Source organism: Micropterus dolomieu, linkage group LG08 (genome assembly GCF_021292245.1).
Source record: "Micropterus dolomieu isolate WLL.071019.BEF.003 ecotype Adirondacks linkage group LG08, ASM2129224v1, whole genome shotgun sequence".
In the NCBI taxonomy this organism is placed as follows: Eukaryota; Metazoa; Chordata; class Actinopteri; order Centrarchiformes; family Centrarchidae; genus Micropterus; species Micropterus dolomieu.
In genome coordinates this window covers 13,755,254-13,773,421 of record NC_060157.1, presented here as the reverse complement: position 1 = coordinate 13,773,421, position 18,168 = coordinate 13,755,254, and the positions used below count along the sequence as shown (strand labels likewise).

Sequence of the window (18,168 nt, the reverse complement as noted above, 5' to 3'; positions counted from 1 at the left end):
ACACTTCCACTCCACTACATTTCAGAAGGATTTTGGACTATATGCACGAGTAATGCAGATGTTCATGCAAAACCTCCCCGAAGAAGACCGAAGACCAACTCCCACTGAGGTCATGTGATTTCCTGTCAACTGCAGAGGTGCTCTTGGAAGTCTACTTGTAGAGGTCCGCCATTTTGTGTCTGCAGCTGGTTACTCTTGAAGTATTTAGCTCTTTAGCTATATACTTCCCTATATTTTGGCGGGCAGACGGGCTGCTTTGGGTCTGGTCTGAATGACATCTCTCATGCGAAGAGACACTGGCGTTGTTTGTTTGCCACTTCTCCACTTCTTGTTTTAGCGCTTTAGCTTGCTTTATTGTTTGACTTTTTGCCATTGGGTTAACTTTCTGTATCTTTTGACGCTCTGCCTGTACACATTGCTATTTTGATGGATGTTTATGGTTACATACCTGCTTGCAGTTTTTAGAGCTTGAAGCACTGAAAACAGCTGACTGCTAAGGCAGAAAACTATACTATGAGACCAGTGAGAGTGAACCATATCAGTAAAGTTGCATGCGGCCAGATCAATCGAGTAGTAGTGCTGCAGTACCAGAGGCTGCAGTTTCAGGGCTGCAATCCTAGGACCGGAACTGCATTTCTAGGACCCTTGTTTACTTTGATACTGCCAGCTAGCTAGCTAGCTGTGTTACTCTTGACAGCCCCCCGAAGCCAATTACCCTTACCACAACCATCACCGAGTGTGTGCCTTAACCTAAGTTATTGATTATATGCATGTCGACCGGTTAACCCTACAGCTGCGCATGTCGGTTAACCTCCTTTGTGTTGCTGTGCATTACCACCACCACTCCAATAGATGGCGCTGTCACAAAAAGAACTACGGTCCTAGAACTGCGGTCCCAGGATTGGGGGGTCCTGAAACTGCAGCCTCAGGTACTGCAGCTAGAAAATATTGGATCAATTGGGAACCAAAAAGTGAAGCCAATGCGGAAGTGCCTTAAACTTGCATTCTTTCTAACAGCCAGCAGGGGGCGACTGCACTGGTTGCAAAAGGAAGTCAGATTCCATTAGAAATAATGGCAAAATGACCCGACTTCTCACCTGATTTATTATCTCAGTAATTAGAGGAAAATAGACGATTAAGCAGGGTATGCTTTACGGAGGGACTACTTTCTGATTGACAGGTTGCTAAGATGGTGACCTGTCAATCAGGCAAGAGTCGACTCCTATCCATTACAATGTGTAAATTTAACCAGCGCCATTGAAGAAATTTATTAGGAATCGGCTGTTCATTTTTTTTTGGTAAGTCCATTTTATTTTAATCCTGTTTTTTTGCTAGCCAAAAAGTAGCATCCTGGTTAAAATCACAGTTAATGTGAATTCTTAATGAAACTACCTAACCTAGCTAGCTGGTGCCACCTTCTTGTCCAAAAATCGTCATGCCCGGTGCATGCTTGTAAAAAATCCAGATGGCAAACTGCCAAACTCGAGGCTTAAAAATCGTAGTCCACAAACCAATAGGTGACATCAGGGTGACTACCTCCACTTCAACAATGAGTTGAAGAGTTGAAACTTGCTATAATGCGCCATGAAGCCGTAGGGGAGCTGCCGTATTCACTTTGGGTTCATCACTACAAATACACCTTTCACATTGTCATTTGATTCGTTGTTGACATACACACACTCCCTCACAAGACAGTACAAGCATAACAAACACTGCATTCTCACAACTTTGGTGTCCATTTATGTATTTTTATGACAAACAGCGCCCTCTGCTGTCGACTTGACATACTATTCCACCAAATAACAGCACAGCAAAGGTAAGGAGGAAGAGTTAGAGCTGATAAAAGATTGTCTTTAATGTTTGGCATCGTTAATGAATTCCATACCACAGTAGTTATGGGAGTAGGAAAACCACTTTTACAACCAAACACTGTTTGATCATGCTAACACCATATGTACAGGAAAGCACATTGAAAAGTGTATAAAGTATTTATATGAGAAGACTCAAAGTCAAGAACGGTGGAGACAGCCACAGTCTAATGGATTTGTCCTTTTTCAAACACAGATTATAGATATTTATCAATTACATTGATCTCTGGAGTACATGTATATACACAAAACAACAATAAACCTTTTTGGGGCATCTGCAATAATTCTCAAAAATATTTCACAATACTGCTGTATGTACAATAACAGAATTTACATTGAAAAATTCTATTACCTATATTTTGAGTATCACTTCAGTCACCAGATATCCTCAACACCATCAAGCTCACAAGAGATACTCACATACTGTATATATCTGACCTCAGGTCCATCTCCATACAAAGTACAGCAGCTTATGCAGTACCTGTGCCTTCTGTGTCGGTACGGTTTCTGGAATATGTTCACACAACTGATGATCTCACATACAAAAATAGATGTTGTCTAGTCAGCTGACAACTTGATGTACAGTAACACAAAGCATCCACCTGCAAAAACCAACCAGGAAAACAAGTAATTGTTAAAATATTAGCTATATCCTCCCAACCTACTACACTGCAATAAACAGCGCTGTTCTTCTGCTCCACAAAAAGTAAACCTCCCTCTCAGTTCGGGCTTCGGCGTTCTTCTGAAACACATCATTAGTTTTCACACAACAGAAGGTGATTGATAAAGAGCCGCAGGCAGAATAAGAAATATTAGCGCTACAAACCAAACAACAATCTGAAATCAAAGCGGGACGAAACCATACAAAAACATCACTAGGTAGATATCTTTTTTTTTCCTTCAGGGAGCGTTTAGTGAACAGAATGAAAAGGAAAGCGGCTGCCACTAAATGAGCTTCTCACAGTCTGTGTGAGAGGTCAAACTGCATTTGAGTGCACTTAAGGCAGGTAGGCGATTCCAACGCTGTCTGAGTGGGCTCCTCGACTGGCCACTCAGTGGGTGGGGGTCTAGACAGTGTCATCAGATGCAATGCAATTCCACTGCAGCTGTCCAGGTTCAGCCCTCACGGCTTGATATGGTCTGACAACCATACAGAGATGGGAAAAGATGGAGGGAGAAAGAGAAAGAGAATGGTGTTGGTTTTTCAGTGTCCAGCAGGTGGTTGAGGTGTAGAAAGTCCTCGTTCCATCCCTTCTTCATTCCCCGTGAACATGAAACATGACAGGTGTGGGACCTGCCTGTCATTGTCCTCAGTTTGGCCTCAGTCTGCCGAACGCACTCATTCCTCTCGCGATATCTTTGTCACACGAAAGAGACAAATAGAGACTTCTTCAACATAGACATGAACTTAAAGCACTTAAACAAAAAACAGTATCGCAGATTGTGCAATACAAATAGAACATCTCATCTGAATACATTCACGTAGGTTTCCATACGCGTGGTACGGATGGGAAATTGTCAGTGACTGAAGTTCATGTCCCTTGAGATGCCGGTCCAAGAGGAGAGCTGCAAGTCCAACCTTAGAGCCCAGCAGCAACACATATTAGAGTGCGCCATTTGATATGATTCACTATTAAGGAGCACTTAACAGTGTTTTGAACAACATAATGGACATAAGCTTTTGAAAACACTATGTATTTTGTATTATGTATTTATTTATCAAAATAAGAATTTAAAATAGATGTCACTTCACTATTGCCTCTTGCTGTGAAAATTACATGAAAAGCAAAGTGATGGGAGTTCAGAGCTTATACTGCACCTGGGATCGTGTTGGTTATGATCATGGTTGTCATATTTCACAAAACTGTTGTCGTATTTATTCTCAAATGAAAAAAACATGCTCACAGACGAGTTGTACAAGTGTGTACAATCAATATCAATTTCTGCTCAAAGTTGATCTGTCTTACTGTTCAACAGATCGTTTTCTTTTAATTATACCTAAGAGGCCACGCGGAGCAGTGACGGCAGTTGTGCCTATAGTTTCTGTAGGTTTCATCGAGGTTCACTCCTTCTTTTCTTTTCTTCATGTGCACTGAAATGAAATCAGGTGTCAACTGAACACACTCCACTGCTTCACACAAGACTCTTTCTATTACTGCTCCTTTGACTCAGTGCAAATGAAGGGAAGAAGACAAGGAGCAGAAAGCTCTAACTGAAATCTAACTGGAGCCTCCTCATCACTGCGTCTCCTCGTGCTCCTCGCTGATGCACTGCTCCCAGGGGTGTTTCCCCTGGTCTTCCCTGTGGCCATGAGGGGAGTGGAAGATCCTGCGGGGCAGCGGAATGGGCTGAGGCGGCAGGTCCTCCTCAGGGATGCAGCCCTCTCTCAGGTAGGGTTTAGGTGGCACGGCTGGAGGCTGAGGCCTGCGGTAAGGAATGTGGTGAGGGCCGTGAGTGGGAGCGTGGTGGTGAGGTGGCGGCCCGTGGGAGTGGCCGTCCAGCCCGGGGTGGGCGTGAGCGTGAGGATGCGGGTGGGTGTGCGGGTGCGAGGTGGGGCTACGGTAGTGGAAGGGGCGGACAGGGTCCATGGAGTCAATCTCTGGTCCGCCGTAGTGGATGTGCAGGTAGGGAGAGGCCAGGTACTCGTCAGGGGGGGACCACAGATGACTGGGAAGAGGCTCCAAGGCGTCGTTCCTGATGGGGCCGGGGTCTGGATACTGGCCTCCGAAGTTACTCTCACTCAGAGAGGAAACACCGCTGCTGGCGCTGCCTGACAGAGTGGAGTTACTACCACCCAAAGCTGACTGAGGACTGGTGGGGGAGCCAGGAATCGGGTGGAGAGGAGACTGGTGAGAGAAAGAGTCAGAGAGACAGTGGGTGTCATGGGTGTATTTCTGTTGATCTACAGTAAAGGACAGAGTGTCACAACATCCTGAATTTCTACACTACTCACGTTGCCTTCACACGCTGTCAGAATTATTGGATATACAAGTTGCAAATGAAAGAAGATAAAGAGTCAACAACTACTTCATCATTCTGACTGTCCATTTTTCCAACATTAAGGCATTGTAATGGCTGTGTAATTATGACTTGACTACTGGAGTGAAAAGAAATACTGTGCCTACACTCAATCACCAGGCGTTGCAATTGTGTATATTTAATAAACTGACTGTAAGTGAAGTCAATGTGTGGGAGCTGATGACTTGGGAAATAGGAGCCTCTGTGAAGGCAGGGTTATCATGAAAAAAGACTGAAAGTCTCATTTTTTTTTGAAGGCTGTGAATACAATTTCAGCATCATATCTATAAGAATGAAAAGGAAAACACAGGAGGATGAGGAGGAAGAAGAGTGGGAGGAAGAGAGCCACAGTTTGGCTCTCAACAATGGACTTCAGCAGTCTGTGCAAAATTCAGTGGAGTCAACCAACCGATAAGGAGCAATGGTGCTGAAATTAAAAGTGTACATTTACTCAAGGTATACTTTTAAGGTACTTGGACTTTACTTGAGTATTTCCATTTTCTGCTACTTGAAACTCGAGAAATGTTGTAATTTTTACTCCACTACAGTTGCCTAACAGCTTTAGCTACTAGTTATTTTACATCACAACAATTACATGATGAGCTTGTAAAATACAACACATTGCTAAAGATTAAAAAAGTGTTTCCCAACCTTTTAGGCTTATGACCTCTTACCAAAACAAGTGTCTAGTTTGTCACATTTCAGATGTCTATGAGCTGTTAACGGTTTCACCAGAGACATTTTCCTTTTTTAACTTGTCACATTGTTTCATGTAAATAACTGCTCAAGGTGTAAAAAGGTAAAATGATCCAATATCTCACAAAAAAGAAAATGTTATAGAAAAGAAGCAGAACTTTCTTTTTCTTTTCTGCTCTATTGGTCATGTCGCAATCCCTCAGGTTTATCTTCTGGCCCTGAGGTTTAGAACCACTGGACTAAACTACCTGACTATACATAAAGTAGTTAGCTAGTTAGCTACAACAGTAAAATACAGAGTACACATTAACGCATCAGTATTAACAATCTAATAATGACATGTATAATAATGTATCAGTCACTGGGAACATATTTCTGCCGAATTACTTGCAATATACTTACTCTTCATACTTGAAGTACATTTTGCATTTTCCTTCTGTACTTTTACTAAAATACAATTTTGAATGCAGGACTTCTACTTGGTACTTTTACTTAAGTAAAGGGTCTGAGTACTTCTTCCAACACTGCACAGCAAAACCATAAACCAAAGCCAACTTCTACCCAATCCAAAAGAGGTTGCCAAAACACGTTCCAGGAATTAAAGTTATAAGTACTTCTTGCAGCAACAAATGTGCATAACATAGCGAAACCAAAAAATTGCTACAACTTTGTTTGTGTTCCATATTTTATCTGTCACAAACTCCAAATCCTGTTGTCATGACCACACATATAATATTTCTCAGATGGTTGTACCTTTCGAAGTGAACGGACAGGCAGGGCGGGGGGAGGGTCGCTGTTCTGGTGGTGAAATGCATCACAGTGCATTAGGAAGTGTCCTGCAAAGTGAAATTCATAGCAGGAGACAATTCATGTATACATTGCATAAAAGACCTTGAGCAAAGGCATTAATTAGCCTTGACAAAAGACAGCTTACATTCCATAAGCTCAGGTTTAATCTGGATGACATCACTGACAATCAGCTGAGCCAATTAGCTAGTTGCCAGTTGTGAATTGAAAAGCAAGGAGGAAGTACCTGGTGGGAAGGACCTGGGTGGGACAGGGGGCATGATTACCCCTCCAGAAGAAGAAGGCATGTAGGACACCTGCTCTCTGTTCTCTCCATCCAGACTCCAGCTGCTGGGAGTGTTAGGAAAGACTACAGGGGGGCATACATAAACATGTCAACACACACTGTGATGCACCTCATGTTCATCATACTGAACACTTCAGTATTCAACCGGTGTGTTACCTTTCTCTGGTAGATTCGTGTGAGGATCGGCACACGGCTTACAGGGGCTAACTTGCTGAAGTAAGGCACGCTGCATGTGGTTGTTCTGTAACAAAAGAATGCATAATGATGATTGTAAAAACATTTTGCATGTGGTATGCATATATCTATACCATTACGGTGCAGTAGAGCTGTCCTACCTGTCCATTCTCTGCCATACTGTAATACATGGAGTTGTTGACCCTCTCACGATGAGACGGCAACAGTATCATCACTTCCCGGTTGTGTTTGGCCTTATCAGGCAAGGACGGAGAGCCTGGACAGACAAAGGACATGGCAAATGTACTATTTCTACTTGCAGCGACCTCATTATATGTAACAGAGATGTCTTGTAGACCTACATATGCAGGTATTTCATGTCTTGTTACCATCTATACATAATTTATGAGGTATCTACGAAAGATATTTTCAAATTCTAAAAAGCATCTGTGACTAATAAAACCTCAGTAAAGACATAATATACACAGACATAGAAATTGTGAGGTGTTTACAGTCATTTTAGTTTCTGTATCCATCTTTGATGTGACTTTCTGCAGCTGTGTTACTTACCTCTTGCACTGGAGGGAGCAGAGTTAATAATCTGGGAAGAGTTAGAGCGGATTGAGCTCAGGCTGGAGGAGGAGGGGCTCGGCTACAAAACAAAATATAACAAAAACCTTTAAAAAAAGTTCTGTAATACACTGTATTTGGTGTATCTGTCTTTTATATTTTATTTATCAGACAGGAAACAATTGATTAAAGTGTATGTACAGTGAGACAGTAGTAAGAGCAGTTATTGTTACAGTAACAATGTTGATAATCACAAAAATATTCATGCAAGTATTTTGGAATGTTTTTACATCCTGAATCAACTAGTTTTCATATGATTTGTGCTTTATAATGCACAATACTACACTCATGCCAGTGTGTGTTTTTATTTCAAGCCTTACCTGCATGTGCAACGCCTCCTCGGGATGCTCCCCCATCAGGCCATCGGTCATTATGACGAGGTTTCCTGCCTCGCTCGATGTGTGGGAGGACAGGGAGGAGGACGAGTGACGGATCGAACCCTGGAGGTTCAGAGGGCTGCAGGACAGAGACAATGTTGTTGGATACTGTTCACGAATATGTGTGTGTGTGTGTGTTACTGTGATTCCATCCATCCATCGTCAACCACTTATCCTGCGTACAGGGTCGCAGGTGTTACTGTGATTCTGCACCTTAATTTCATGTACCAGCTCTCAAACATTTTGGGGAAAAAAGGCTATTTTTACTAATCCTGTGCTGTTATAGTGGTTACACTTGGGGTTAAGGGAAAGAGTTTAGTTCATACTGCATTTTGGATTCAAATCAGTGACCGTTCAGAACTTTAGATTCTAATACTTATACATGTTAAAGTAATAAAATTGCTCTAGGCAATGTTTTAATGTATAATACACCCATCTTATGAGCCTGAGTGGCCAGGTAGGGCTGCAACTCTAACTGAGACCTGCTCTTTCCATTTGCCGAAAAGAAATTCTTGTGTGAAGGCCACCTCTCACCCAATGCATGCCGCAATAGGCTAAACTTTAAAGCCTCACCACACATTTCATTGTCAGTTTTGGGTTGCAGTACAATTTGGGTGGTAAAGGTTTGGGCTGCGGTTCCAGATGTGCCTGTGTATGTTTGTGTGTGTGTGACTGACTGACCTGTGTCTGTGTATGAGGCGCACACTCTCGGGGCTCATGTGGCTGTGGGAGGAGAGGATGCCTCTGGGAGATGTGACCCCCTGGCAGCCTGCAGGGCCGAATCGATCCAAGCCGGGCACTCCCTGCTGGGACCCAACCATATACTGCTCTGAATATTTACACTGCTCACAAAAGCATTAAAACATTTGCATACAAACATAAATAGTGGCAACGTGCCTGTTTGTCAGTAAGAAGAAAAATTAAAACAAACTCAAACTGAAAAGTGAAAAACTGGGCCACAAGTGGGACTACTCACATGATGTAAACCTGTCCTCATCATGTGGAACTGGTCTACAAGCTTCTTATGCAGGGGACGCATCTCTGGATGCACCAGCTTCTCATGAACAGCCAGCCCCACTCCGAGAATGTGCACCTGTTACAGGGAATCGGGGGAAACCAAGGGGATGTTTATGCCATTATCATGTACGCTTTTTTTAACCTGCAGTTCTGCTTATGTTGAAATACAAAAGTGAGTCCAACCTGTTCTTGCATCAAATCCTTCAGATGTGTGATCCTCTCTGTATCCTCTGGGTGGCTGCTGATGTAGTCCTTGTCAAAGAAGGCCTGTTGAAGAAGAGGATGAGCCAAAAGATGAGGATCTCTCAAAACATCTATTCAATTCAAAAGTCAAATTCAATAAATCTACGCATTCGTTTTTCTCTACCTCCTGATATCTGGCAATGCCGCCGTTCACAGCAGCATCTATGACCCCATTTAGACACATGCTGAGCGGGTTTATGTTGCCATGATGCTGTCTGTGTTGGTACTGGCTGATCAGAGTCCGCAGCTCCTGGGTCTTATTCTCCACCACATAAATAGCATTCTCCAGAGGGCTCACCTCCATCTAGAAACACATTTACACATTCACTCTAATCCATGATAAAAGGGTAGCAAGTGTGTGTGTATATATAAACACATTTCATACTCCCAAGAAGCATGGCTACCAGGGTGACTTCCCATCTGTTGTAAAAGAACTTAAGAAAAACCTCCCTCAGGATGCAGTGTGTTCTGTCTAAGATGATAGAGAATGAATGTTTGAGCGTCTCACCACTTCTCTCCTTTCCACCTCCGCCCAGCGGGAGATCCCGGGGAGAGGACGGGAGAGGATCAGGGTTGTTCTCTCAATCCACAGACTCTGTTAAACACAACAACAGAGAACAGACGTTATGCAGTCTGCTATCAACCACATTACAAAGGTCCAGTGGAGAACTGTGTATAATAGATAAATAATCAGGTAGGGAAAAGTGCTATCTCAAAACAGTGTTTTGGTGTAGCATGTAGGTCAGTGCAGAGAGTAAAAGAGAAAAGCCCTGGTGTGGTTTGATTTCAAATTTAGGTTACTGTGTCAGAGAAAACAGTACAGTACAGTATCATGTCTGGCCCAAGTCTCTAAAGCCCGGCAGTTTGTAGGATGTTGTTTTTTATCACTGATGTACTTCTTCTACAACTGTTAGCTGGACAAAAACAAAATTACTCAAGGTTCTTGAGTTATTGTGCCATGTTATTTGAAGGCATTTTCAGGGGCTCTGGAAAATGATGATGGACATTTTTTAAAATGCATTTTTAAATATATTCATTATTTTTAAAAGTCTTATGGCTTATGTCATCATGATTTGGAAACTCCTTCCCTCTTGCCACATTACATCATTTTGCAGTGTTTATGACTAATGCACCTGCAGTTCAGGCAGGGACTACTGTGAGTTACAATTTCAAAGGCTGCTACACAAGAAAGTCATTTACGGGCGAATAGCTAATATCACAATAACAATTTTAAGTTTTCAACAAAACCAGGTGTCACTGTGAGATGACTAAAAAATGGATCCCATAAATCTGCGGTGAAAGGCACGAGTCTTGTTGTAACATTTGGTCCTATCTTCTCTTTTGATCAGCACATTAAATAAATCAGTCTACTCTCTTTCTAGCTTCCATGGTGGAGAGGAGGACGTATTAGGCGATACCTGAAGCTGATTGATGTTCTCCTCGATTCCTATTCTTCATCTATGTTTACAATCTAGCCATCAATTTTGTCATTCTGATTGTCAATACTTTACTTTTATGTTGGTCCATTCTGTTGAGTTTTTCGTCATTCAAACAGAGGTTCTAAGGAAAGAGGGTGTTGTATGCTGTACGGACCGTAAAGCCCCTTGAGGCAGATTTGTGACTTGTGATATTAAGCTATATAAATACAATTGACTTGACTTGACTCACCTGATAGATCTGTTGTATCTAGAAAAAAAAATCACTGCATAAATCTAACTGGAGTTTGCACAGATTAATTTACTGTTTTTAACTATTGTTACATCTAAATTCAGTATTTTTGTGAAAAACACAACTGTGGGGCAGATATGGACTGAGATGGGCACTGCTGGCTCACCGTACCCTGAACTCATTCTCGCGGTCTTTGGGCCCCTTGTGGAAAGGCCTGTCATAGTGGAAGCGGCTGACATTGTTTATGCGGTAGAAGCTTTTGATCCTCTCCGGCACACGCTCCAGCTGAGGCACATCAGAGATGTCTGACACTGGAGTAACCGCATAGATCTGCAAGTCTAGAAGCCAAGTGTCAAGGAAGTGACAGACAGACAGACTGACATGCATATTCACAGAGGAGGAAGAGGACAATGGAAATGCTTACAGGGAGTGTTTGCTCTCACTGTCTGACTCTGGAAACCTCAACAGTGTTCCTATTTGATCTGCAACAATCACTAACACACGGAATACAGAATTTATACTGTATATAATATATATATACAGAAATATAGTGATCTGAGATGCTTAACCAATTAGTTGGTTAATCGATCTAAAGAGAATTTATTGTCAACAATTTTAATACTTGATTAAACGTTCAAGACAAAAATACCAAGTATTCACTGGTTCCACCTTCTCAAATTTTAAGATTTGCTTTTGTATCATTAAAAATTGAATATCTTTCAGTTTTGGACTGTGGATCAGACAAAGATACATTTTTTCCAGCCAAGTCTTAACAGAAAAAATAAACTACACATTCATTTATAATTTAAAAATAATTGTTAGTTTAAGCCCTGTGCGCTGAGTAGGATACACTGAGCGTCACTCTGCAGGATGGTGTCGTCAGGTTGGTTGGGATGCTGCATGGCGATGGCTTGTGGAAATTCCCCCAGCATCCTTTGCTGGAAGTCCTCAAGCCGCTCATAGTCATAACCACGACAGACAAACTCCTTGTTCTGTGGAAAGGGGAAGACAACAGCAGGATTTCTTTCAAGACTGACAGTGAAATGCTGATGAGACTCTGAGGTCTCCAGTGAATTAGAAACTAACAAGTGAACTAGTGCTCTGTATTTTTATATATTTTAAAAAGAAGTAGTAGTAGCTGTTTTAATATTAGTTCTATTACTTTAGATGTTTTAATACTAGTGGATAAAACAGCAAAAATGCTGTTGGATTCTCAATGCAGTCCTGCTGAATAATATAACACGTCTCCTGCTCCCTAAACCTGCAATAACTGATTTTGTGGCCACTTGGTGGAAGCAGAAACAAGTTGTGAACACAGCATGGACATACGCTGATATTGTGAGGTTGTTAGCAAACAGTTATTACTGTTATTATAACACTATAACACTTATTTACACATACAGTAGTTATAAAGCAACATTATCACAGCTGTGTTTCTGGCCACTTGGTGAATGTTAGGTAAGTCACCCTCGTTTAGCTGTTTTTTGTCTCCACCAACTCCTGAGGGAAATATATGGCTCCACTATGTTCACCAGCTAGTAGCTAACTGTGTCGTGGTGCTGTCTTGGTGTGTAGCAGGCTGTCTACGGTGAGATTTTAGAGGTTTTCTGGTTCAGGTGCCTGCTGGCACTGAAAACAATGCTATTAGAGGGGTGAGAGTGAACCAAAACAGCGTGGTGGACTGGAGAACTGGAGAGAAATTGCAGATTTAGCTGACAGTTCTATGTAGGTTTATCACTACGAGCAATGCTTTTCACATTGTCCCATTGTCATTTAATATATTGTTATCATAAAAACATAAAGTATAGCAACTTTGATTAAATATGTTAAGCATAATCAATAAAACATTTCCCATTCAGGATTATTATTTTTCGGCACACAAAGACTGAAATTGGTTAAATAAGCCGCTAAATGATATGAGATTTAGACTTTGATGAGATTCATGACATCAATAGCTGAGATGGCTGGTAGAGGGACAACCCACGCAGCACCTAATTTTTCATTAACCCCACCTTTTTTGCCATTTTATTTAACACACTACGCTGCTGATCTTTTCTGCCAGTTCATACCACTATACCACTTACAAACTAGAGGCCCCACTGTGCTAAACTGTTTCAACATACTACACAGTATATAACATACAGGTAACAGAATTGCACAAGGCTGCGAGGAATGGCTAGATTTACAGTCACTCATGTAGTCTTTATTTCACAGACATCACAACATCAACTTTACATCCCGGCTTTCTGTCTTGCACAAGCTACCGCAGCTGACATTTTCTCCTGCTGAAGCATGAAGGAGCAGTGTAACTGCCTGCATCAGCTGAATCATAAGTGTGTCAGGACAGATTTAATAAGTCTTACCCTGAGGAAGAAAGGAAACTTCCTGCCGTAGAAGCCCATTCGGAAGAACTCTGGTTCAATTCTCTGCTGTTCAATGATGTTGTCATAGTACGCTGCCTCCATTTTCTGTCACAGAATGATAAACATCATGTGTCATGAGTCATGGTGATTAATGATTTAATCACACACATTACTGAATCCTCTGCATTTCCTTATGAATGTGGGTGTGCACAGGTAATTACGGCACTGTGTTTGACGCCATATGCACTTTACATCGCATGAGAGGAGGACAATGAAAAAGGGCGCTGTTGTGATAATAACAGCAGAAACAGAAAGCACGCAAGACTTTACTTACCCGTATCCAGCTGAGGCTCTGATAATCGTATAAAGTCTCGTACTGAAAAGCCAGCTCCCGGCAGAGAGAGATTCCATATTCCCAGCACTGCAAAGTCATATATAATAGAGATACAGAGAGAATGGACGAAATCATTAAAGCTTAATTTATCCTTCATAAGGCATTCTAGATGGAGACAGCATACAAAACATATAAAGTCGTTACATATACACATTTAATAGAGGAAGAATTACTGAAACAGCTTACAGATTTATACAGCAGCATCCTAAACATGAGAAAAAATATCTGAGCCTTAAGAGGCATCAACATTTCAAAGTAGGGGGAAAAAATAAGAGTCTAAGAGTCTCATTTGCCTACGGAGCTATATTTATATTCCAAAGGTCAGCGCTAGAAGCAGAAATATCATATTTGGGATTCAATATAGCTTCAAAATGTGTGTGATCACTGCAAAGAGGCCAATCTTAAGACTTTCTATTTTCTATTATTTTTTTCTTTCCAAGAAGTTGTATGTATATCAACATGCATGCGTGTTTACTATAAATTCTACATTAATGACCAGCCTCTACCAACAACACAAAAATCAACTTGTGGTGGCTGGTAGAATTTCTTACTGAATTTATGTTTCGAAGAGATGATGAATAAAAAAGCTAATGTATGATTTTATGTTTTACATGACATACAGGCAGGTTGTATTCAGTTGAGGTGCTGATGGGTTTTAATGTTGTTTTCCCTATGTACAGCACTTTGTAATCATTATTAAAACTGGCATTCATAAAACTTTATTAAGTCATCACATTAACAAACAACAATGGCAAGGTGATGCCATGAAAAATAATTGCCATACACTGTGTAAGGTATTTAAGGTAACTTAATATAAACACAAGAAGAAGAATGATAAAGAAAGAAACAAACTAAAATATGATAATTAGGAAAAAAAGAAAAGGAAACAAGAATCCTAAATTAGTCAGGTCCAGCTTCTACATAATTAACACCATTAATTCACTGGGGTCGCTGACCTGCAAGTTGCACTTTAAGCACATATAAATTTCTATTTGTCCTTTATTATAATTTTAACATCCGTAGCAGCGGGGGATTCCACAGGTACAGAGAGGCTACTCTTTTTTTTGTACACGAACAGCAATAAAAACTAGAGATGACACAGAGTTAATGAAGGAGGCCACTTTTATTTCCTTCTCAGCTGCTCCCAGAGTCCAGAGGGCATTGTCCTCTCCGAAGCACAGAGATCAGTCAACTAATTTAATTTGGTGGACGAATACCAGCCAGTGAGGACTGATTCGAGGGAAGCAAATCACATTTGAGCAAACATCTAACCCTCACTGAGTATAACTGTGATGTGGGCAACAGCTACATGTTTGTATGTATATCATTTGAAAGTGTAAAATCATATATATAGTGAAGTAAAACATATGGAGTAACGTAAATGGAAATACTCAAATAAGTACCCTAATTTTTGCACCTAAATATATCACTTTAGTAAATGTACTTAGTTATTTAAGTTAGATAGCTTTACTTAGTTACCACAGCTTTTGTCACTGAAGCAACATCCTTTTTACAGTGTTGAGAGCATGACCAGAATTGTGGATAACAAAATAATCTAATTGTCATTTTTTTGGCATATATCCTATTTCATGAAGAATTTTCTGTACTAAAGCTGAACACTGACATAAACATACAATATAGTATAGATTGTACAGCTTGTAAAATATGATACACTGTTTAAATATCTAACTAGCCATCAGTATATAAAGAAGTTCAAAGGAGCTCCATCTCCACAAGCTCCACAAGCACAGTGCTGCGTGCACATTAATGTATAGCCCATCAGTAATAATGGTCAAACAATAAACGTGAATAATATAACACTCTTGGTGCCTAGATTGTTGCATTTATTACTTTAAATACATAACAAACATTATAACAAAGCCATAAAAATCACTGGGGGCTGGCAAAAGATGTAAAACCCGGTAAAAACTTTAAGATTACAAGAAAGACTACACTATTCTGTCTCACCCACGATGTTAATGAGGGTTGTTTGGGAACAGCTGCACTGCAGATGAGAACAAACAGCCACTTGAACACTGTAAAAACGAAACTTAATGTGACTTTCATTTATCGAAGTTGATTTTGTTTCTGATGTGACTTGTCCAGCATAGACCTACTGATACAGTTCCATCACTATAAAGTTAATTCGGCCTTGCCTCCGTTGTCCTGTTTACTGTGTAAGCTTCAACTGCAACACAGCCAAAGGCCGGTGTGGGTCAGAAACGGTAGGCTTTTAACATTACCCTGAAATACTGGCGTGAACGCAGTCAAATCAGGAGCGAGAGGTTAAAGCTATAAAAATTCACTTGCCTTGCCCTTGTTGAAGTAGTGGAGGATTTTACGACTCAGGTTCTCCTTGCGTTGCCACTCGCTCTGACAGGGGTAGTGGAGGAAATCCCTCAGGGGCCGGTCCTCCCACTGCAGCAGCTCCCAGTACAGCAGCAGGGTGAACGCTGCCTCTGTTGTTGAGGGGGATACAGGTCAAAGGTCATCAGAATAAAAGTGTCTCATCGTAATTATCTGCTATCTACTAAAGCTACAGATGTTAAACAGTTTGCACAGCCTGGCTGCAGTGATGAACTTACATCTTCCAGACATTTTGGGTCCAGTCTTTTGTGAACAGATGGCGTGTGACACAAAGCGCAGTCAGTGGCACAGAGCACAAGTTGCCCAAATCATGGAGAATATGTTTTGGTATATTGGTGGCCAGCTGGTCAGCTGCTCTGAGTTCCTATTATGGTTTATCTTTGCTTTGGCGCAATCTTCATACGGAAATCATAATTCTAAAAACACAGTGTAAAATTCTCAAACCCATATTTGGACAATAAGGTGTTGGAGGGAAAATGTATTATTTTACATTTCTAAACAGTTTCTAATTTACATTTGTTATTCTTTACTCTATTTCATATTACTGTTACATTCAAGGTGCTTAATGTGAATATGGGAAATATGAGAGAAGTGAAAATAAATAAATAGACTAAATAGAAACTGGTGTTTGAATGACATTAGTTTATTCACTCAGCCGTAAGGATATTGGACTTTAAGGATAAAGGACTTTATTGTGGTAAGTAAGTCTTAATGAGAAATGGCATATAAAAACACAATTATACAGTCTCCTGTCATGTTGAAATAGTTCAGAAATAATTTGTTTTGTTGAGATGTATTGTCACAATTTGAATAAACTATAGCTGAAAACATTTGTGAAGCTTCTCACTTGTGAGGATGTCTTTCTTTTCTTTGTCTTAATAATCTTTGGGTTTTTGAGTTTTACTCAGACAAAATAGGCAATTTGATGACAGCACCTTGGGCATATTTTACCATTTTCTCATGTTTTATAGACGAATCGAATAATCATTATTAGAATCATTACCTCCAGCCCTGAAATAAACAGAAGAACAACATGAATCCCTTAAATCCACGGTGTAATACTAAAGACAAATGATGCCAGTTTAGTTGAATCCACATCTTTGAAGATAAGTTTTTTTTTTTTTTTTTGGGGGGGGGGGGGGGGGGGGCAGACAATGATTCACACACCAAAAACATGTGCAATCACAGCCAACTCTGCAGAACACTAAAATGTGTTTCAATTATCTTGCCAGCTGCCTGTTGTTTGTTTTACGTAAGTGATGAATAAGGTTGCATTTAATTAGTCATATTTGGCTAGATCTACATGCACACAATAAAGCCTCCACTGCCAATAATGTGAGTAAAGCAAGAACACTTAAGCCATTTACATGGTTACATAAATTGACAACTTCCCCTGATTTCCTGTTTACATGATTGAGAGTGGCATTACAAGAGCTGATAAAAATGTACTGTGACCCCCCTCCCAAAAACTAATTTAGCCCTTTTCTAATATATAATGGACAAATGTGATATAAATCCCAGAATCACAAGAAACAAAAAAGTCTGTTGTTCAGACCCAGTAGAGACTGTGAAGCAATAGTCTGTTGTCTTCATGTTAAACTACTAGCATGTATTTATCTCTACATCCTACTATTTTCTTGTTTTTTATCTTCCTTATGTATGGCTGAAAAGGGAATCTAGTCCAGCTGTGTTGGAGTTTCACCAGTTTTCATAAGACAATGTCCCCTGACTCTCTCTTTTGATTGCTGAGGGCAGATTTACTGTCCTTATTTGATTATTTACTGAAGACTGTTTGCTAAAAAAAAACTACGACCTTTAAAGGCCCTGCACTCTCACAAATGTTTTCAGTTATTCTAACTAATTGGACCACTACTGAGGTTGAAGGCTGCTGGAGCTATGCTGATAAATATGGGACGTCACTGGGCTCCATGTGCTAATATCTCTGACGGCCTAGCAGGAGCAACAAAATGAACTGGAGAGTGAGGATCCACCACAGTCTGTACATGCCCACACAATCCTGAAGGTGCAGTCAAACCGGATTTCACCGGGTGAAATGTACCTGCGTGGAGTGGAAAATAGCGTGGGTCGAGCAGTAGTCCACAAAGTTGTAAATTATACAGCTTATCATCTTTTATCTTTCTCACTGTCATTGCACTCACTACTGCCAAGCAGCATTCCCCCATCGCTGCTATTTGTATTATTCTGCCATGCAATTATAAAACAAGGATATAAGCAATCCTTAATCAGAATTCAATCCCAC

At 40.7% G+C, this 18,168-nt stretch overlaps 1 protein-coding gene across 3 annotated transcripts in view; it reads right to left on the bottom strand.

Annotated features, from left to right (window-relative positions):
* Window positions 1–2,030: 2,030 nt before the first annotated feature.
* LOC123975756 (dedicator of cytokinesis protein 3-like) overlaps window positions 2,031–18,168 on the bottom strand; it is a 37,215-nt gene continuing 21,077 nt past the window's right edge. For 2 of the 3 annotated variants that reach the window (XM_046057489.1, XM_046057490.1), the window contains exons 32-48: window positions 15,852–16,000; window positions 13,482–13,568; window positions 13,148–13,252; window positions 11,635–11,776; window positions 10,956–11,122; window positions 9,625–9,711; window positions 9,241–9,420; window positions 9,057–9,140; window positions 8,833–8,949; window positions 8,538–8,680; window positions 7,800–7,935; window positions 7,420–7,501; window positions 7,011–7,126; window positions 6,832–6,916; window positions 6,616–6,738; window positions 6,336–6,418; window positions 2,031–4,714 (exon numbers count right to left, since the gene is read on the bottom strand). In XM_046057489.1, coding sequence (XP_045913445.1) covers window positions 4,106–4,714; window positions 6,336–6,418; window positions 6,616–6,738; window positions 6,832–6,916; window positions 7,011–7,126; window positions 7,420–7,501; window positions 7,800–7,935; window positions 8,538–8,680; window positions 8,833–8,949; window positions 9,057–9,140; window positions 9,241–9,420; window positions 9,625–9,711; window positions 10,956–11,122; window positions 11,635–11,776; window positions 13,148–13,252; window positions 13,482–13,568; window positions 15,852–16,000 — 2,495 coding nt within the window. In that variant the 3' untranslated portion in view covers window positions 2,031–4,105. The remainder of the gene's footprint in view (window positions 4,715–6,335; window positions 6,419–6,615; window positions 6,739–6,831; window positions 6,917–7,010; window positions 7,127–7,419; window positions 7,502–7,799; window positions 7,936–8,537; window positions 8,681–8,832; window positions 8,950–9,056; window positions 9,141–9,240; window positions 9,421–9,624; window positions 9,712–10,955; window positions 11,123–11,634; window positions 11,777–13,147; window positions 13,253–13,481; window positions 13,569–15,851; window positions 16,001–18,168) is intronic. The other variant, XM_046057488.1, reaches the window with a different exon arrangement.